This window comes from Anomaloglossus baeobatrachus, chromosome 9 (assembly GCF_048569485.1).
Source record: "Anomaloglossus baeobatrachus isolate aAnoBae1 chromosome 9, aAnoBae1.hap1, whole genome shotgun sequence".
Classification (NCBI taxonomy): Eukaryota; Metazoa; Chordata; class Amphibia; order Anura; family Aromobatidae; genus Anomaloglossus; species Anomaloglossus baeobatrachus.
Genome location: NC_134361.1, coordinates 42,275,760 through 42,300,069, shown reverse-complemented (window position 1 = coordinate 42,300,069; position 24,310 = coordinate 42,275,760). Strand labels below are relative to the sequence as shown.

Below are 24,310 nucleotides of genomic sequence, written 5' to 3'. Positions count from 1 at the left end.
CAGTACCCCTCCGGCCTCTTGCTGTCACGTACCCCGGGGTGGTGCCTGCAACACGAGCCGCTGCAGGGGCTGAGGCGCAGTCCCTGGATAAGGATCCCACTGCAGAGCTCAGACGGCAGGTCCAGGAGCTGACCAAGACTGTAGCTGCCCTTGCCAAGACCGTGCAGTCTCTACAAGTGACCCCATCGCCTGCAAGAATCGAGTTGGCCTCCAGCCCAGATGACGTCCCATGGATGCGACAGAGGAGGATTCCGCCGACCCAAGGAAAAGACACAGACCGGTATGATTCAACGGGACAACCGATCTGCCGCCGCTGCAGCCAGGCGGGCCACATTGCAAGACACTGTCCTTTAAATGGGCCGAGCCTGGGGCCAGGAGCCGACCCCCAGGTGTAAGGAAGCCCGGCTCAACCCCCAGTCGCAGCAAGTATGTGGGAGTACGCCCGGTCCTTCCTATTGTGCTGGATGGGATCCCTTTGAATGCCCTCCTGGATACGGGGTCCCAGGTAACAACCATCCCTTATAAACTGTACAAAAGATATTGGGCTGATTCAGACATTGACCATGGCCCAGATGATGATTTAACAATTGTGGCCAGTAATGGTCAGCCCTTACCTCAAATTGGGTACAAAGAAGTAACCATTAAAGTGGGGCGGGTGGAATTGCCATGTCAGGGGATGATAATTGTAGATATAGATCGCAAAGAATCTGACCCACTGCTAACCATTGGTACAAATGTGATAGAAAATTGTATTGCCGAGGTGATAATTTTGTTGCAACAGGCGTCTGAAAGTGCCAGCTCCGGGCAGCAGCGTGCCCTACAGAGGGAGATCAGAGCCCTGATGAGGAGGCAGCAGGTAGAGCTGGCCGGAGGAGAAATTGGCAGTGTGAGGGTAAGTGACCCCCTCCCCATTGCAATACCCCCAAGAAGTGAAATGTTGATATGGTGTCGGGCAGCAATAGGCCTCAAGGGTCAGGATTACCTTGGCCTTGGTAGAACCGGTGTATTCAGACAGCAGGCCTGGAGTCCTGATAGCCAGAGGGGTAGCAGACGTTCGCAAGGGGAGAGTGCCCGTCCGTGTCCTGAATTGTGGGGAGGAGGAAGCCAAATTGCCCCGGTACGCCACTGTAGCAAAACTGTACACTGTCAGCAACAATACCATCAAAGCAGTGGAACCCTTGATCCCATCCGACCAGGCGGAAGACAATGGCTGCAAGGGACAGCTGGAGGACTGGTGCCAAAAATTACATGTGGGCACCGACTCCACCCCCTCACACCAAAAGCATGGGGTTTACCGGGTGGTACAGGAGTACGAGCGGGTCTTCAACAAACACCCCCTAGATTTTGGGCAGGTAAAAGGGGTTAAACAACAAATCCCCACGGGTGATCATCATCCCATTAAAGAGAGATACCGCCCTGTACCCCCCGCACAGTATCAGCGTGCCAAAGAAATGTTACGGGAAATGAAGGAGGCTGGGGTTATCAGAGAGAGTTGTAGCCCCTGGGCAGCTCCACTAGTGCTCGTAAAGAAAAAAGATGGTACAATGAGAATGTGCGTAGATTACAGGCAAATTAACCGCATTACACATAAAGATGCTTATCCACTACCCAGAATAGAGGAGTCACTAACAGCCTTAAAGTCAGCTAACTATTTCTCCACCCTGGATCTCACCAGTGGGTATTGGCAGGTTCCCGTGGCAGAGGCGGACAAGGAGAAGACTGCATTCACGACACCAATGGGCCTCTGCGAGTTCAACTGTATGCCATTCGGGCTCTGCAACGCCCCAGGGACATTCCAAAGGTTGATGGAGTGCTGCTTGGGCCACCACAACTTTGAAACCGTGCTGTTGTACCTGGATAATGTCATAGTCTACTCCAAGACTTATGAAGACCACCTGAGGCACTTAGCAGAAGTGTTTGTGTCCCTGTCGGAGTATGGCCTGAAGATAAAGCCGTCCAAATGTCACCTCTTGAAGCCAAAGGTACAGTACTTGGGTCATGTGGTCAGCGCAGAAGGTGTGGCACCTGATCCAGAGAAAGTCACAGTAATCAAGGACTGGCCGAGACCCACCACGGTAAAGGAGGTGCAGCAGTTCCTTGGGCTGGCGGGCTACTACCGAAGGTTCATTGATGGTTTCACAAAGATAGCAGCGCCTCTTCAAGATCTCCTGGTGGGCCAGCCAAAGCAGGCTAAGAAGCAGAGCCCTCCATTTAAATGGAACAGCCAAATAGAAACATCTTTTGTCCAGCTGAAAGGGGCTCTCACGGGAGAAGAAATTCTGGCCTACCCTGACTACAGCCAGCCGTTTGTACTGTATACAGACGCCAGCAACGTGGGACTGGGAGCAGTTCTGTCCCAGGTGCAGGGAGGCAGAGAGAAGGTGATAGCTTACTCCAGTAGGAAGCTTCGGCCCACAGAAAGGAATCCAGAAAACTACAGTTCCTTCAAGCTGGAGTTCCTCGCTATTGTTTGGGCAGTGACTGAACGCTTCAAGCACTATCTGGCATCGGCCAAGTTCACCATCTTCACGGACAACAATCCGTTGACACATCTGGCAACAGCCAAGTTAGGTGCGTTGGAACAGCGATGGATGGCCCGGCTGTCTAACTTTGACTTTACCATCAAGTACCGGGCTGGCAAGAAGAATAACAATGCTGATGCGCTGTCCAGAATGCCTCACTTACCCGAGTCTGGAGAAGACCTGGATGAACTCGAAGAGATAGAGTTACCGGCTTTCCATCACCAAGGTGTTTCCCAGTGTGAGCATGCTGTGGGAGTGAAGCGCTCGAGCCAGCACGAGATCTCGGTCAACCCATTACTCCACCATAATTGGGAAGAGACACAGAACGGTGACCCGGCCGTGCGATTGGTCAAAGAAAAGCTAGCACAAGCTGAGACCCATCTCGGTCCAGACGCTCCCCAAGAAGCCCAGCAGTTGTGGAAGGAGAGGGGACGACTGTTCACCTACCAAGGCAAGCTCTGCAAGAGATATGTCAACTGGCGAATGAATGAACTCGTCTGGCAGATAGTGGTCCCACAGAGGGATGCTCCAATGGTCCTAGCAGCTTACCATGATAAAGCAGGACACTTCGGGTGGAAGAAGTTGGAGACCCTACTCCGCGATCGGTTCTACTGGGTGCACATGAGAAAGACGATCGAGAAGTGGTGTCGAGACTGTGGTCCGTGTAACCTGAGGCGGAAGGATGATGCCAGCCAGAGGTCTCCCCTACAGCCAATTGTCACGAAGCAGCCCCTAGAGTTGGTGGCCCTGGACCACGTGAAGTTAACACCAAGCCGGTCAGGCTATGTGTACACCCTCACCATTGTGGACCATTACTCTCGTTTCCTGGTAGTAGTGCCTGTGAAGGACCAGACAGCCAGAACAGCAGCTAGAGCATTTCAGCCATACTTTTGTCGACCTCACGGTTACCCGGAAAGGGTACTGACTGATCAAGGTCCTGCATTCGAGGCAGAAGTGTTCCAAGAGTTCTGTAACATGTACGGTTGTAAGAAAATCAGAACCACACCGTACCACCAATGGATTGTGCGAGAAGATGAACCATGTGGTTATTGATATGCTCAAGACTCTACCTCTGGAAGAAAGAAACCAATGGCCAGAGAAGTTACCAGATCTGGTAGACCTGTACAACCATATCCCAGTAAATTCGACCAACTGCAGCCCTGCTTACCTGATGCGAGCAAGACCTGGCAAGTTACCTGTAGACTTTGAGATGGGGACTGTGTCACCTGAAGCGGTTCAGGAGGTAGAAGATTGGGATACAGAGCGACAACAGCAGTACCGCAAGGTCCAAGAATGCGTAGAAAGGAGCCTGTCCCAAGCAAGAACGAGACAAGAGCAGCATTACAATCAAACAGCTCCAGCAACTCCCTTAGCACCTGGAGAACAGGTCCTCAAGAAAAAGCGGAGGGCGCATAAATTAGATGATCAGTGGGAGAATGAACCCTACACCATTAGCCCCTCCAACTTTGACAATAGTAAGGTATGCCTCATAAGCAAAGATGAAGGCAAGACCTATCAAGCAGTTTCTCGAGACCGCCTGAAAGCGTGCCCCGAACGGTGCAGAACCCAAAAAGAAGTAGAAGAAGTACAAGAAAGTCCCCAAAGTCAAGAAAAAGAGGAAGAGATGATCCAAACAATCCTTGGAAAATTCCCCAAAACTTGGACCCGAATAAACAATGCCATAGTGGTACCAGTCTTGACGTTCCCGCAGTTGGTCGAGCCAGAAACAGAAGAGGTTCCAGATCCACCTAAAGAACCATCCGCTCCAACACAAGATGACACGCCAGCAGTAGAACAGGAGGCTCAACCCCCTGCCAGTGGTGAACCTGTTGTACCCTTGGCGAATCTGAGACCCCGTAGGCAACCAACATGCATCCCTGTCAGGGTTAGGCCTACCAATAACACGGGGAGGGGCAGACACTCCAAGTAGTCAGGGACAAACCCCAGAGCTACGCCGGTCCCAACGTAGCACTCGGGGACAGCCCCCTCCAAGGTATAGAACATAGAAAGTAAAATACCTAACAGAATGTAAATAGTTATGTGAAATGTCTGTAATGTTGTGTATAAAATGCTTTTTGTCTTAGGTGATTAAGTAAATGGACAATTGGGCCACTGGACTATGGGTGGCCAACACCTAAATTGTTCATAGTTAGCACCAGTGTGCTCAACACCCCTGAAGAAAAACCCGTCCGGCGTGCATAGAGTGGGGTCAGCAATGCTCTGACGCACGCCCAGAGCCTACGTTGGGGGTTTTATCGCGGCGGGTCCCCCATGGAGCCGTGTAATGGACACCCGGCAGGGAGCCACACTGGACTCTTATAGTAGTGTTTAAGTTTGTAACGTTTAAGTAATGCGCCTCCCATAATGGGATGAAATGTTCTAACATGTTATGTTTGTTTCTACAGTCCGGGAGTACTGAATTTAACTAAGGGGGAGTGTGGCGCCCCAGGACCTGGTCGCCACAATAGCATTGCCCTCCCAAAGGGTTAATGCTGAGCCTGGAGGTAATTGGGAGATCTATTGGCCAGTAAGTTTAACATCCAACGCAGTTCTCCCTCCGGCCAGCAGGGGGAGCTCTGAACCTGGAATTTCAGGGAGCATCCCTTAAGTCTGACCTGAGGGAGGAAGTAGTGGTTAGTCTGTAGAGAGAAGTGAAAGAGAACAGACGCAGAGTAGTGCTGCCTTGTGGAACTGGGGCCTAGAGCTGGAATAGCTTGGCCCAGTGAAGCAAGAAGTGCAGAGAGGCACAGAAGAGACTCGGACATCGGAGTCTGTGGTTGCCAGGGTATAAAATCCGTCCCTGGTAGCCGAATCCGGAGGGCAGGAGAGCTGCAAGCCCCCTGGCCCAGAAGCAATCTGAAGGTACAGCTGCATCCCAAGGGCCCGGTGTGGACTCCAGCAGAGAAGCACCAGAGAGAGGGCCTGCGCAGTCTACCACACAGAAAAAGGGACGAACCACTGGTCCCAGCAGCAGGAGGGCCTTTGCTAAATTCGGAGTGCAGGGTCCTATAATAGTACAGAAAAGAAAGATTAGGGAGTAGGCCTCATACTCAACTGGCCAAAGATCACCCCCAGGCACTTCCAGGCCGGCCGGACCATCTTTACCATCTGTGACGGTCTCCCTGGACTAAACTGCTGCCGAGTAAAAGAGGAGAAGGTAAAGAGTCTACTGTTTGTGCCTGTTTCTTTCATTGCCCGTCGGCCCTGCACCGTGTTATCCACACAACACCATAGACTTTCACGAGCACCAACAGTGTCCCCGGGGCACCGCTCCACCTGTGGGGAGTGGTACCACCATTGCTGCCATACCATCACCCCGGAGGCCTCACACAGCAGCGGCGGCTTATTAGCCGCAAACCACAGGTGGCGTCACGAACACAAAAACTTTATTCACCCCAAGTCACCAGCCATTTTAACTGACACCCACCAGGGCCACGGAGTCGGGCCCCGCCACCACTGACTACCCCCGAACTAGTCCGGCCCGGCACCGGGTGTCCCATAGCCCTGGGGTGGGCGAGTCAATATGTCATAAGAGGTGAAGGATACACCATTTATTAGTTTGTTCACTTTGATCAGTTAAGTTACACAAACTTGTGATGCAATATCGGTGCCTGGGATCACATCCAGCCATCTATAACAGACCTTGCCCCCTAAAACAAATAATAAGTGCAATGCAAGCCATGGAAGACAGGTTAATAAGTTAAAGCTTAGGAATCGGATATTAAGCCTGGAAAATGATCAGATCAGTGGTGGTCCAACATCAGGAACCCCCACAGATCAATCGATTGCAGCTCCGGTGGTAGCCAGATGTAAACAGTGCACAGTGCAAAACAGCAGAACTCCAGGGTACTGCTGATCAGCTCCTATTGAAGTGAATTGGAGCGGTGCTGAAGCTCCTGGAATCAGACACTTCAAAGCTATCCTCATCATCGTGGGTCACCAAATTCATTACCCAGAAAAAAACAGGAGTGGAGCAGGATGGGGGGGGGGGGTAATAAGAAGAAAGTGTCCCCAGAATAAATATACAAAGGGTCACCTTTGGTTGGTTGGTACTGCGGACATCTGCAGAATACAATAAGCACAGAATTTATGCAACTTGTGAACACGGCCTTACAGACAGCAAAAAGCAACGTGTCATATAGTGACTCTTACGTATAATGAGAAAGTTCTGGCAGCTACAACCATGAACAAAAAATAAATCTACAGGTTCCAACTAGAGAGGAGCAGGACGCACAGATGACGTCTCACCGGCCGCGGATAACCAAAAGGACATTAGAAGGGAAGAGATTTGCACCCTCCCGCCCAGCCGCCGGGTACCATTGACCTGGACCGGAGTCCCATGAATCGATCCGCTCAGCTCTAGTCCCAACCGTCCTGGACACAATGGATAGTCCCAGATTTGGGTCTACGCCCTGCAGTCTTGGGCATCTGCTGAATGTCCCTCACTGCCACCGCCCCTCTGACATTTCCTATTGCCAAGGTAGAAAGAAACGGCAAATAAGTGTGGGAAGAGGCATGGCCAACATTTGGCATGGTGGGCTACGTGCGCCGCATTTGTCTCTGTTTCTGTTCTTCAAAAGTTGGGAGGTATAGTATTTGAGGTGGCCTCATTCACACCGTATAAGAGAGCATCAGTACTTTTATAGTTCGGGGTCTAGTGTGACGCTCCTGAGGTCAATGCAAAATTGGTAACCCATGCCCTCCACCTAGAATGTGCTAGTATACTGGAGTCTGAGTCTTCCCAGGCACCAGGAGCTGGTTGTGATGGCTACCTCCTCCACTCCTATAACCACACCTTTTCATCTGGGTCAAGAAGCCTCAAGTTTTGCCTGTGGTTGCTTGGAGGTGGAATTTTTAGCTTGGACCTTCAGACCCCTACAGCAGGCTACAAGCATTGATGGTGGACTCCTATAGAGTCAGCACATTGTCATGGCCACTGTGAGCACCCTAATCATAGCACATGATCTGCCAAATTTGTCATCTAGAGCAATGTTCCCCAATTACAGTCCTCAAAAACCACCAACAGTCCATGTTTTCATGATTTCCTTAGTATTGCACAAGTTATAATTTAACCCCTTCACAACCCTTGACGGACCTATACGTCATACAAGTTGGTCTGTTGCCGACCAGTGACGTATAGCTACATCATGGAGATTGCAGGGGCTCCAGCACTGTACCCCCGCGATCACCACCGGGCCTCCGGATGATGTTACAGTTGGGACGCAGCTCTCAATGCCATGAGCGGCAGTGAGAGCCAGTAAAAACTTTATAAACTTCTGTGAAGCGCCTGGGAGTGCAAAGTGCTCACCAAACATCTAGATAAATTCCTTGAGGGGTCTAGTTTCTAAAATGGGGTCACTTGTGGGGGAGCTCCACTGTTTAGGCACCTCGGGGGGTCTCCAAACACGACATGATTGCAACTATTTTAGCATTCAAAAAGTGAAAATGGTGCTCTTTCCCTTCCGAGTCCTTCTGTGCGCCAAAACAGTTGATTTCCACCACATAAGGGACAATGGCATACTCAGAAGAAATTGCTCAATAAATTGTATGGTGCATTATCTTCTTTTACCCTTGTGGAAAAAAAAAGCTATCTGGTTGAAGTAACAATTTTGTGGTCAAAATTAATATTTTTATTTTCATGGCTCAATGTTTTAAAATTCTGTGAAGCATCTGGGCATTCAAGGTGCTCACCACACATCTAAATAAATTCCTTGAGAGGTGTAATTTCCAAAATGGGGTCACTTGTGGGGAAGCTCAGGGGGGTCTCCAAACGCGACATGGCATACGCTAATGTTTCCAGCTAATTTTGCTTTAAAAAATTTAAATGGCGCCTTCCTTTCCGAGCCCCGCCGTGCGCCCAAACAGTAGATTTCCACCACATGTGAGGTATTGGCGTACTCAGGAGAAATTGCACAACAAAGCTGATGGTGCATTATCTCAAAAATGCATTTTACTCGTGAAAATGCAAAATTTTATAGCTAAAGTCAATTTTTTGTGAGGGAAAAAGTAAAATTTTCATCGCTTTAGTTTCTGTGAAGCACCTAAAGGGTTACTTAACTTTTTTGGATGTGGTTTTGAGTAGTGTGAGGGGTGCAGTTTTAGAATGGTGTCACTTTTGGGTATTTTCTGTCACCTGGGTCTCTCAAAGCCACTTCAAATGTGCTGTGGTCCCTAAAAAAATGATTTCTCGGATTTAAGAGCATAAAAATTCAAATGCAAAAAATATCGTCCTAAATTTACCCCTATCATGAAGTACAAAGTGTCACGAATAAACATTCTCAGAATCTACCGAACGACCAATTCCCATTTCTAGCTTTTCAGCAGTGAGAGGGTTAAGCAGGAGGTCCCTCCCAGCGGAGGAGGGGTGGTGCAGGGGTGTGCCGGTGTATAACAGTGTATAACATGCAGGGGGAGCAAGTTCTGGTTAGTTACACAATGGCACCAAAAAATATTGTCATCTTTGGGGCCACCGGGATGACCGGGAAAGTGATCCTGGGGCAAGCCGTGAATGCAGGTAACCCAAATTACATTGTCTCTTCATAGCACATGGGGTTCTGCTGATGCACAGTGCCCTGCATGATACAAACACACACACACACACACACACACACACACACACACACACACACACACGCACACACACACACACACACACACACACACACACACACACACACACACACACACACACACACACACATACACACACACACACACACACACACACACACACACACACACACACACACACACACCCTGATATGTCACACTGCACAGTGCCCTGCATGATACAAGCACACACACACTGCCTGACATGTCACACTGCACAGTGCCCTGCATGATACAAACACACACACACACACACACACACACACACACCCTGATATGTCACACTGCACAGTGCCCTGCATGATACAAGCACACACACACTGCCTGACATGTCACACTGCACAGTGCCCTGCATGATACACACACACACACACACACACACACACACACACACACACACACACACACACACCCTGATATGTCACACTGCACAGTGTCCTGCATGATACAAGCACACACACACTGCCTGACATGTCACACTGCACAGTGTCCTGCATGATACAAGCACACACACTGCCTGACATGTCACACTGCACAGTGCCCTGCATGATACAAACACACACACACACACACACACACCCTGATATGTCACACTGCACAGTGCCCTGCATGATACAAGCACACACACACTGCCTGACATGTCACACTGCACAGTGCCCTGCATGATACAAGCACACACACTGCCTGACATGTCACACTGCACAGTGCCCTGCATGATACAAGCACACACACACTGCCTGACATGTCACACTGCACAGTGCCCTGCATGATACAAGCACACACACTGCCTGACATGTCACACTGCACAGTGCCCTGCATGATACAAGCACACACACTGCCTGACATGTCACACTGCACAGTGTCCTGCATGATACAAGCACACACACTGCCTGACATGTCACACTGCACAGTGCCCTGCATGATACAAGCACACACACTGCCTGACATGTCACACTGCACAGTGTCCTGCATGATACAAGCACACACACTGCCTGACATGTCACACTGCACAGTGTCCTGCATGATACAAGCACACACACACTGCCTGACATGTCACACTGCACAGTGCCCTGCATGATGACAGAACACACACACTGCCTGACATGTCACACTGCACAGTGTCCTGCATGATACAAGCACACACACACTGCCTGACATGTCACACTGCACAGTGCCCTGCATGATGACAGAACACACACACTGCCTGACATGTCACACTGCACAGTGTCCTGCATGATACAAGCACACACACACTGCCTGACATGTCACACTGCACAGTGCCCTGCATAATACAAGCACACACACACACACACACACACACACACACACACACACACACACACACTGATATGTCACACTGCACAGTGCCCTGCATGATACAAGCACACACACACTGCCTGACATGTCACACTGCACAGTGCCCTGCATGATACAAGCACACACACTGCCTGACATGTCACACTGCACAGTGTCCTGCATGATACAAGCACACACACACTGCCTGACATGTCACACTGCACAGTGCCCTGCATGATGACAGAACACACACACTGCCTGACATGTCACACTGCACAGTGTCCTGCATGATACAAGCACACACACTGCCTGACATGTCACAGTGCACAGTGTCCTGCATGATACAAGCACACACACACACACACACACACACACATACACACACACCCTGATATGTCACACTGCACAGTGCCCTGCATGATACAAGCACACACACACTGCCTGACATGTCACACTGCACAGTGCCCTGCATGATACAAACACACACACACACACACACACACACACACACACACACACCCTGATATGTCACACTGCACAGTGCCCTGCATGATACAAGCACACACACACTGCCTGACATGTCACACTGCACAGTGCCCTGCATGATACAAACACACACACACACACACACACACACACACACACACCCTGATATGTCACACTGCACAGTGTCCTGCATGATACAAGCACACACACACTGCCTGACATGTCACACTGCACAGTGTCCTGCATGATACAAGCACACACACTGCCTGACATGTCACACTGCACAGTGCCCTGCATGATACAAACACACACACACACACACACACACACCCTGATATGTCACACTGCACAGTGCCCTGCATGATACAAGCACACACACACTGCCTGACATGTCACACTGCACAGTGCCCTGCATGATACAAGCACACACACTGCCTGACATGTCACACTGCACAGTGCCCTGCATGATACAAGCACACACACACTGCCTGACATGTCACACTGCACAGTGCCCTGCATGATACAAGCACACACACTGCCTGACATGTCACACTGCACAGTGCCCTGCATGATACAAGCACACACACTGCCTGACATGTCACACTGCACAGTGTCCTGCATGATACAAGCACACACACTGCCTGACATGTCACACTGCACAGTGTCCTGCATGATACAAGCACACACACACTGCCTGACATGTCACACTGCACAGTGCCCTGCATGATACAAGCACACACACACTGCCTGACATGTCACACTGCACAGTGCCCTGCATGATGACAGAACACACACACTGCCTGACATGTCACACTGCACAGTGTCCTGCATGATACAAGCACACACACACTGCCTGACATGTCACACTGCACAGTGCCCTGCATGATGACAGAACACACACACTGCCTGACATGTCACACTGCACAGTGTCCTGCATAATACAAGCACACACACACACACACACACACACACACACACACACACACACTGATATGTCACACTGCACAGTGCCCTGCATGATACAAGCACACACACACTGCCTGACATGTCACACTGCACAGTGCCCTGCATGATACAAGCACACACACTGCCTGACATGTCACACTGCACAGTGTCCTGCATGATACAAGCACACACACACTGCCTGACATGTCACACTGCACAGTGCCCTGCATGATGACAGAACACACACACTGCCTGACATGTCACACTGCACAGTGCCCTGCATGATACAAGCACACACACTGCCTGACATGTCACACTGCACAGTGCCCTGCATGATACAAGCACACACACACTGCCTGACATGTCACACTGCACAGTGCCCTGCATGATACAAGCACACACACTGCCTGACATGTCACACTGCACAGTGTCCTGCATGATACAAGCACACACACACTGCCTGACATGTCACACTGCACAGTGCCCTGCATGATACAAGCACACACACTGCCTGACATGTCACACTGCACAGTGCCCTGCATGATACAAGCACACACACACTGCCTGACATGTCACACTGCACAGTGCCCTGCATGATACAAGCACACACACTGCCTGACATGTCACACTGCACAGTGCCCTGCATGATACAAGCACACACACTGCCTGACATGTCACACTGCACAGTGTCCTGCATGATACAAGCACACACACTGCCTGACATGTCACACTGCACAGTGTCCTGCATGATACAAGCACACACACACTGCCTGACATGTCACACTGCACAGTGCCCTGCATGATACAAGCACACACACTGCCTGACATGTCACACTGCACAGTGTCCTGCATGATACAAGCACACACACACTGCCTGACATGTCACACTGCACAGTGCCCTGCATGATGACAGAACACACACACTGCCTGACATGTCACACTGCACAGTGTCCTGCATGATACAAGCACACACACACTGCCTGACATGTCACACTGCACAGTGCCCTGCATGATGACAGAACACACACACTGCCTGACATGTCACACTGCACAGTGTCCTGCATGATACAAGCACACACACACTGCCTGACATGTCACACTGCACAGTGTCCTGCATAATACAAGCACACACACACACACACACACACACACTGATATGTCACACTGCACAGTGCCCTGCATGATACAAGCACACACACACTGCCTGACATGTCACACTGCACAGTGCCCTGCATGATACAAGCACACACACTGCCTGACATGTCACACTGCACAGTGTCCTGCATGATACAAGCACACACACTGCCTGACATGTCACACTGCACAGTGTCCTGCATGATACAAGCACACACACACTGCCTGACATGTCACACTGCACAGTGTCCTGCATAATACAAGCACACACACACACACACACACACACACACTGATATGTCACACTGCACAGTGCCCTGCATGATACAAGCACACACACACTGCCTGACATGTCACACTGCACAGTGCCCTGCATGATACAAGCACACACACTGCCTGACATGTCACACTGCACAGTGTCCTGCATGATACAAGCACACACACACTGCCTGACATGTCACACTGCACAGTGCCCTGCATGATGACAGAACACACACACTGCCTGACATGTCACACTGCACAGTGTCCTGCATGATACAAGCACACACACACTGCCTGACATGTCACAGTGCACAGTGTCCTGCATGATACAAGCACACACACACACACACACACACACACACACACACACACACACATACACACACACACCCTGATATGTCACACTGCACAGTGCCCTGCATGATACAAGCACACACACACTGCCTGACATGTCACACTGCACAGTGCCCTGCATGATACAAACACACACACACACACACACACACACACACACACACACACCCTGATATGTCACACTGCACAGTGCCCTGCATGATACAAGCACACACACACTGCCTGACATGTCACACTGCACAGTGCCCTGCATGATACAAACACACACACACACACACACACACACACACACCCTGATATGTCACACTGCACAGTGTCCTGCATGATACAAGCACACACACACTGCCTGACATGTCACACTGCACAGTGCCCTGCATGATACAAGCACACACACTGCCTGACATGTCACACTGCACAGTGCCCTGCATGATACAAACACACACACACACACACACACACACACACACACACACACACCCTGATATGTCACACTGCACAGTGCCCTGCATGATACAAGCACACACACACTGCCTGACATGTCACACTGCACAGTGCCCTGCATGATACAAGCACACACACTGCCTGACATGTCACACTGCACAGTGCCCTGCATGATACAAGCACACACACACTGCCTGACATGTCACACTGCACAGTGCCCTGCATGATACAAGCACACACACTGCCTGACATGTCACACTGCACAGTGCCCTGCATGATACAAGCACACACACTGCCTGACATGTCACACTGCACAGTGTCCTGCATGATACAAGCACACACACTGCCTGACATGTCACACTGCACAGTGTCCTGCATGATACAAGCACACACACACTGCCTGACATGTCACACTGCACAGTGCCCTGCATGATGACAGAACACACACACTGCCTGACATGTCACACTGCACAGTGTCCTGCATGATACAAGCACACACACACTGCCTGACATGTCACACTGCACAGTGTCCTGCATGATACAAGCACACACACACTGCCTGACATGTCACACTGCACAGTGTCCTGCATAATACAAGCACACACACACACACACACACACACACACACACTGATATGTCACACTGCACAGTGCCCTGCATGATACAAGCACACACACACTGCCTGACATGTCACACTGCACAGTGCCCTGCATGATACAAGCACACACACTGCCTGACATGTCACACTGCACAGTGTCCTGCATGATACAAGCACACACACACTGCCTGACATGTCACACTGCACAGTGCCCTGCATGATGACAGAACACACACACTGCCTGACATGTCACACTGCACAGTGTCCTGCATGATACAAGCACACACACACTGCCTGACATGTCACACTGCACAGTGCCCTGCATGATGACAGAACACACACACTGCCTGACATGTCACACTGCACAGTGTCCTGCATGATACAAGCACACACACACTGCCTGACATGTCACACTGCACAGTGTCCTGCATAATACAAGCACACACACACACACACACACACACACTGATATGTCACACTGCACAGTGCCCTGCATGATACAAGCACACACACACTGCCTGACATGTCACACTGCACAGTGCCCTGCATGATACAAGCACACACACTGCCTGACATGTCACACTGCACAGTGTCCTGCATGATACAAGCACACACACACTGCCTGACATGTCACACTGCACAGTGCCCTGCATGATACAAGCACACACACACTGCCTGACATGTCACACTGCACAGTGCCCTGCATGATGACAGAACACACACACTGCCTGACATGTCACACTGCACAGTGTCCTGCATGATACAAGCACACACACACTGCCTGACATGTCACACTGCACAGTGTCCTGCATAATACAAGCACACACACACACACACACACACACACTGATATGTCACACTGCACAGTGCCCTGCATGATACAAGCACACACACACTGCCTGACATGTCACACTGCACAGTGCCCTGCATGATACAAGCACACACACTGCCTGACATGTCACACTGCACAGTGTCCTGCATGATACAAGCACACACACACACACACACACACACACACACCCTGATATGTCACACTGCACAGTGTCCTGCATGATACAAGCACACACACACTGCCTGACATGTCACACTGCACAGTGCCCTGCATGATACAAGCACACACACTGCCTGACATGTCACACTGCACAGTGCCCTGCATGATACAAACACACACACACACACACACACACACACACACACACACACACACACACACACCCTGATATGTCACACTGCACAGTGCCCTGCATGATACAAGCACACACACACTGCCTGACATGTCACACTGCACAGTGCCCTGCATGATACAAGCACACACACTGCCTGACATGTCACACTGCACAGTGCCCTGCATGATACAAGCACACACACACTGCCTGACATGTCACACTGCACAGTGCCCTGCATGATACAAGCACACACACTGCCTGACATGTCACACTGCACAGTGCCCTGCATGATACAAGCACACACACTGCCTGACATGTCACACTGCACAGTGTCCTGCATGATACAAGCACACACACACTGCCTGACATGTCACACTGCACAGTGTCCTGCATGATACAAGCACACACACACTGCCTGACATGTCACACTGCACAGTGTCCTGCATAATACAAGCACACACACACACACACACACACACACACACACACACTGATATGTCACACTGCACAGTGCCCTGCATGATACAAGCACACACACACTGCCTGACATGTCACACTGCACAGTGCCCTGCATGATACAAGCACACACACTGCCTGACATGTCACACTGCACAGTGTCCTGCATGATACAAGCACACACACACTGCCTGACATGTCACACTGCACAGTGCCCTGCATGATGACAGAACACACACACTGCCTGACATGTCACACTGCACAGTGTCCTGCATGATACAAGCACACACACTGCCTGACATGTCACAGTGCACAGTGTCCTGCATGATACAAGCACACACACACTGCCTGACATGTCACACTGCACAGTGTCCTGCATAATACAAGCACACACACACTGCCTGACATGTCACACTGCACAGTGCCCTGCATGATACAAGCACACACACTGCCTGACATGTCACACTGCACAGTGCCCTGCATGATACAAGCACACACACTGCCTGACATGTCACACTGCACAGTGCCCTGCATGATACAAGCACACACACTGCCTGACATGTCACACTGCACAGTGCCCTGCATGATACAAGCACACACACTGCCTGACATGTCACACTGCACAGTGCCCTGCATGATACAAGCACACACACTGCCTGACATGTCACACTGCACAGTGCCCTGCATGATACAAGCACACACACTGCCTGACATGTCACACTGCACAGTGCCCTGCATGATGACAGAACACACACACTGCCTGACATGTCACACTGCACAGTGTCCTGCATGATACAAGCACACACACACTGCCTGACATGTCACACTGCACAGTGCCCTGCATGATGACAGAACACACACACTGCCTGACATGTCACACTGCACAGTGTCCTGCATGATACAAGCACACACACACTGCCTGACATGTCACACTGCACAGTGCCCTGCATGATGACAGAACACACACACTGCCTGACATGTCACACTGCACAGTGTCCTGCATGATACAAGCACACACACTGCCTGACATGTCACACTGCACAGTGCCCTGCATGATACAAGCACACACACACTGCCTGACATGTCACACTGCACAGTGCCCTGCATGATACAAGCACACACACTGCCTGACATGTCACACTGCACAGTGTCCTGCATGATACAAGCACACACACTGCCTGACATGTCACACTGCACAGTGTCCTGCATGATACAAGCACACACACACTGCCTGACATGTCACACTGCACAGTGCCCTGCATGATGACAGAACACACACACTGCCTGACATGTCACACTGCACAGTGTCCTGCATGATACAAGCACACACACACTGCCTGACATGTCACACTGCACAGTGTCCTGCATAATACAAGCACACACACACACACACACACACACACACACACTGATATGTCACACTGCACAGTGCCCTGCATGATACAAGCACACACACACTGCCTGACATGTCACACTGCACAGTGCCCTGCATGATACAAGCACACACACTGCCTGACATGTCACACTGCACAGTGTCCTGCATGATACAAGCACACACACACTGCCTGACATGTCACACTGCACAGTGCCCTGCATGATGACAGAACACACACACTGCCTGACATGTCACACTGCACAGTGTCCTGCATGATACAAGCACACACACTGCCTGACATGTCACAGTGCACAGTGTCCTGCATGATACAAGCACACACACACTGCCTGACATGTCACACTGCACAGTGTCCTGCATAATACAAGCACACACACACTGCCTGACATGTCACACTGCACAGTGCCCTGCATGATACAAGCACACACACTGCCTGACATGTCACACTGCACAGTGCCCTGCATGATACAAGCACACACACTGCCTGACATGTCACACTGCACAGTGCCCTGCATGATACAAGCACACACACTGCCTGACATGTCACACTGCACAGTGTCCTGCATAATACAAGCACACACACTGCCTGACATGTCACACTGCACAGTGCCCTGCATGATACAAGCACACACACTGCCTGACATGTCACACTGCACAGTGCCCTGCATGATACAAGCACACACACTGCCTGACATGTCACACTGCACAGTGCCCTGCATGATGACAGAACACACACACTGCCTGACATGTCACACTGCACAGTGTCCTGCATGATACAAGCACACACACACTGCCTGACATGTCACACTGCACAGTGCCCTGCATGATGACAGAACACACACACTGCCTGACATGTCACACTGCACAGTGTCCTGCATGATACAAGCACACACACACTGCCTGACATGTCACACTGCACAGTGCCCTGCATGATGACAGAACACACACACTGCCTGACGTGTCACACTGCACAGTGTCCTGCATGATACAAGCACACACACACTGCCTGACATGTCACACTGCACAGTGTCCTGCATAATACAAGCACACACACACACACACACACACACACACACTGATATGTCACACTGCACAGTGCCCTGCATGATACAAGCACACACACACTGCCTGACATGTCACACTGCACAGTGCCCTGCATGATACAAGCACACACACTGCCTGACATGTCACACTGCACAGTGTCCTGCATGATACAAGCACACACACACTGCCTGACATGTCACACTGCACAGTGCCCTGCATGATGACAGAACACACACACTGCCTGACATGTCACACTGCACAGTGTCCTGCATGATACAAGCACACACACTGCCTGACATGTCACAGTGCACAGTGTCCTGCATGATGACAGAACACACACACTGCCTGACATGTCACACTGCACAGTGTCCTGCATGATACAAGCACACACACTGCCTGACATGTCACAGTGCACAGTGTCCTGCATGATACAAGCACACACACACTGCCTGACATGTCACACTGCACAGTGTCCTGCATAATACAAGCACACACACACTGCCTGACATGTCACACTGCACAGTGCCCTGCATGATACAAGCACACACACTGCCTGACATGTCACACTGCACAGTGCCCTGCATGATACAAGCACACACACTGCCTGACATGTCACACTGCACAGTGCCCTGCATGATACAAGCACACACACTGCCTGACATGTCACACTGCACAGTGTCCTGCATGATACAAGCACACACACTGCCTGACATGTCACACTGCACAGTGCCCTGCATGATACAAGCACACACACTGCCTGACATGTCACACTGCACAGTGCCCTGCATGATACAAGCACACACACTGCCTGACATGTCACACTGCACAGTGCCCTGCATGATGACAGAACACACACACTGCCTGACATGTCACACTGCACAGTGTCCTGCATGATACAAGCACACACACACTGCCTGACATGTCACACTGCACAGTGCCCTGCATGATGACAGAACACACACACTGCCTGACATGTCACACTGCACAGTGTCCTGCATGATACAAGCACACACACTGCCTGACATGTCACAGTGCACAGTGTCCTGCATGATACAAGCACACACACACTGCCTGACATGTCACACTGCACAGTGTCCTGCATGATACAAGCACACACACTGCCTGACATGTCACACTGCACAGTGCCCTGCATGATACAAGCACACACACTGCCTGACATGTCACACTGCACAGTGTCCTGCATAATACAAGCACACACACACACTGCCTGACATGTCACACTGCACAGTGTCCTGCATAATACAAGCACACACACACTGCCTGACATGTCACACTGCACAGTGTCCTGCATAATACAAGCACACACACTGCCTGACATGTCACACTGCACAGTGCCCTGCATGATACAAGCACACACACTGCCTGACATGTCACACTGCACAGTGCCCTGCATGATACAAGCACACACACTGCCTGACATGTCACACTGCACAGTGCCCTGCATGATACAAGCACACACACTGCCTGACATGTCACACTGCACAGTGCCCTGCATGATACAAGCACACACACTGCCTGACATGTCACACTGCACAGTGCCCTGCATGATACAAGCACACACACTGCCTGACATGTCACACTGCACAGTGTCCTGCATAATACAAGCACACACACACTGCCTGACATGTCACACTGCACAGTGCCCTGCATGATACAAGCACACACACTGCCTGACATGTCACACTGCACAGTGCCCTGCATGATACAAGCACACACACTGCCTGACATGTCACACTGCACAGTGCCCTGCATGATGACAGAACACACACACTGCCTGACATGTCACACTGCACAGTGTCCTGCATGATACAAGCACACACACACTGCCTGACATGTCACACTGCACAGTGCCCTGCATGATGACAGAACACACACACTGCCTGACATGTCACACTGCACAGTGTCCTGCATGATACAAGCACACACACTGCCTGACATGTCACAGTGCACAGTGTCCTGCATGATACAAGCACACACACACTGCCTGACATGTCACACTGCACAGTGTCCTGCATGATACAAGCACACACACTGCCTGACATGTCACACTGCACAGTGCCCTGCATGATACAAGCACACACACTGCCTGACATGTCACACTGCACAGTGTCCTGCATAATACAAGCACACACACACACTGCCTGACATGTCACACTGCACAGTGTCCTGCATAATACAAGCACACACACACTGCCTGACATGTCACACTGCACAGTGTCCTGCATAATACAAGCACACACACACTGCCTGACATGTCACACTGCACAGTGCCCTGCATGATACAAGCACACACACTGCCTGACATGTCACACTGCACAGTGTCCTGCATAATACAAGCACACACACTGCCTGACATGTCACACTGCACAGTGCCCTGCATGATACAAGCACACACACTGCCTGACATGTCACACTGCACAGTGCCCTGCATGATACAAGCACACACACTGCCTGACATGTCACACTGCACAGTGCCCTGCATGATACAAGCACACACACTGCCTGACATGTCACACTGCACAGTGCCCTGCATGATACAAGCACACACACTGCCTGACATGTCACACTGCACAGTGCCCTGCATGATGACAGAACACACACACTGCCTGACATGTCACACTGCAGTGTCCTGCATGATACAAGCACACACACACTGCCTGACATGTCACACTGCACAGTGCCCTGCATGATGACAGAACACACACTGCCTGACATGTCACAGTGCACAGTGTCCTGCATGATACAAGCACACACACACTGCCTGACATGTCACACTGCACAGTGTCCTGCATGATACAAGCACACACACTGCCTGACATGTCACACTGCACAGTGCCCTGCATGATACAAGCACACACACTGCCTGACATGTCACACTGCACAGTGTCCTGCATAATACAAGCACACACACACACTGCCTGACATGTCACACTGCACAGTGTCCTGCATAATACAAGCACACACACACTGCCTGACATGTCACACTGCACAGTGTCCTGCATAATACAAGCACACACACACTGCCTGACATGTCACACTGCACAGTGCCCTGCATGATACAAGCACACACACACTGCCTGACATGTCACACTGCACAGTGTCCTGCATAATACAAGCACACACACTGCCTGACATGTCACACTGCACAGTGCCCTGCATGATACAAGCACACACACTGCCTGACATGTCACACTGCACAGTGCCCTGCATGATACAAGCACACACACACTGCCTGACATGGCACAGTGCCCGACATGACACAGTGCCACACTGACATGACACACTGCTGTGACTGTCACGTGTATACGCTGCTGTGTGACTGGCGCATGACGTGCATATGCTGCACCATACCCGGCGCGTCACCTGTATACATTACACAGACTGACTACTGTATACACTGTACAGTACTCGACGTGTCACCTGTATACATTGTACAGTGCCCGCTTCAACACTGCAATTGCACTACTGGCTCCTCATGTATCAGTGCGCAGGACCTGAATTTGAGTTTAGGGAGCACTCACCGTATAATAAGGGGGCGCTGTCAATCAAGGTCACGGACAGTTCTAGATCTGCTGATCAGAGGGTATAACTGCACCGAGTCATTGGCTGCGCCAACAGTGCACCGAAGCGCCCTCAAATGTATATGGATAAGTAACGTTATCGGGAACAACCACTCTAAGGCTATGTGCGCACGTTGCGTACAGTCACCAGAAATTTCTGCAGCGATCTGAAGAGCACATGTGCGCTTTAAATCGCTGCAGAAATGTCCGTAGTGAAGCCGATTCCATGCGCTCTGCCTGCAGCTCCTCCCATAGACAGAGCAGGAGCTGCCGGCAAAGCGCACGGAAGAAATGACATGTCACTTCTTTTTACGCAGCGCTTCGGCAGTAGCGAAGCTGATGGTCTATTGTTAGGATAGGTCATCAATGTCAGTGTTGAGTTCCCTAAGCATGCGTGTCCACGATCAAGTGTTCACAGCGTTCAAAACGTTGCATTGTACAGCACAAGCCTAATGGATGGGATTTCTAGAAATCCCGTGCCCAATGTGCTTATTTTTCCTGCAGCAAACCCTGACCTGCGGAGCGTCTCTCCGAGCCGCAGCATGTCAGTTGTTTGCTGTGGAGTCACAAGTGTCCTCCATAGGGAGAACACAAGAGAGAGACCGCAGCGCACTGAACCCTGATCGAGGGCACGAAAAGCTCGTTCTCCTGCGGAAGAGCCTCACAGCCCCTCAGGTCAGGACTCTCCGCATCCAGGACACCCTAAGGGTATGTGCACACAATCAGGACCTGCTGCGTCCTGGACACAGCGGGACCTGACTTGTGGGAACACGAGTCTCCCCCCGCAGGAGAACAAGCTCCTTGTGCCCTCGATCGGGGTTCAGTGCGCTGTGGTCTCTCTAGGGGCGGACACTGCCAGCTTGGGGCCCCTGTGCAAGAAATTGTACCTGGGCCCCCCCCCCCCTTCTATGGCGGCATAAATATATGTATATACAGTCATATGAAAAAGTTTGGGCACCCCTATTAATGTTAACCTTTTTTCTTTATAACAATTTGGGTTTTTGCAGCAGCTATTTCAGTTTCATATATCTAATAACTGATGGACTGAGTAATATTTCTGGATTGAAATGAGGTTTATTGTACTAACAGAAAATGTGCAATCCGCATTTAAACATAATTTGACCGGTACAAAAGTATGGGCACCTCAACATAAAAGTGACATTAATATTTTGTAGATCCTCCTTCTGCTAAAATCACAGCCTCTAGTCACTTCCTGTAGCTTTTAATGAGTTCCTGGATCCTGGATGAAGGTATATTTGACCATTCTTGTTTACAAAACAATTCCAGTTCAGTTACGTTTGATGGAAGCATGGACAGCCGCTTCAAATCATCCCACAGATTTTCAATGATATTCAGGTCTGGGGACTGGGATGGCCATTCCAGAACATTGTAATTGTTCCTCTGCATGAATGCCTGAGTAGATTTGGAGCGGTGTTTTGGATCATTGTCTTGCTGAAATATCCATTCCCTGCGTAACTTCAACTTCGTCTCTGATTCTTGCACATTATTGTCAAGAATCTGCTGATACTGAGTTGAATCCATGCGACCCTCAACTTTAACAAGATTCCCGGTGCCAGCATTGGCCACACAGCCCCAAAGCATGATGGAACCTCCACCAAATTTTACTGTGGGTAGCAAGTGCTTTTCTTGGAATGCCGTGTTTTTTTGCCTCCATGCATAATGCCTTTTTGTATGACCAAACAACTCAATCTTTGTTTCATCAGTCCACAGGACCTTTGTCCAAAATGTAACTGGCTTGTCCAAATGTGCTTTTTCATACCTCAGGCGACTGTTTGTGGCGTGCTTGCAGAAACGGCTTCTTTCACATCACTCTCCCATACAGCTTCTCCTTGTGCAACGTGCGCTGTATTGTTGACTGATGCACATTGACACCATCTACAGCAAGATGATGCTGCAGGTCTTTGGAGGTGGTCTGTGGATTGTCCTTGACTGTTCTCACCATTCTTCTCTGCTTTTCTGATAGTTTTCTTGGCCTGCCACTTCTGGGCTTAACAAGAACTGT

General features: G+C 50.5%; 1 protein-coding gene across 1 annotated transcript in view; it reads left to right on the top strand.

The window, feature by feature from the left end:
• Positions 1 to 8,896: 8,896 nt before the first annotated feature.
• Positions 8,897 to 24,310, top strand: part of BLVRB (biliverdin reductase B) — a 41,165-nt gene continuing 25,751 nt past the window's right edge. Inside the window, exon 1 of the mRNA XM_075323643.1 lies at positions 8,897 to 9,036. Within this exon, the coding sequence (XP_075179758.1) occupies positions 8,925 to 9,036 (112 nt within the window). The 5' untranslated portion in view covers positions 8,897 to 8,924. The remainder of the gene's footprint in view (positions 9,037 to 24,310) is intronic.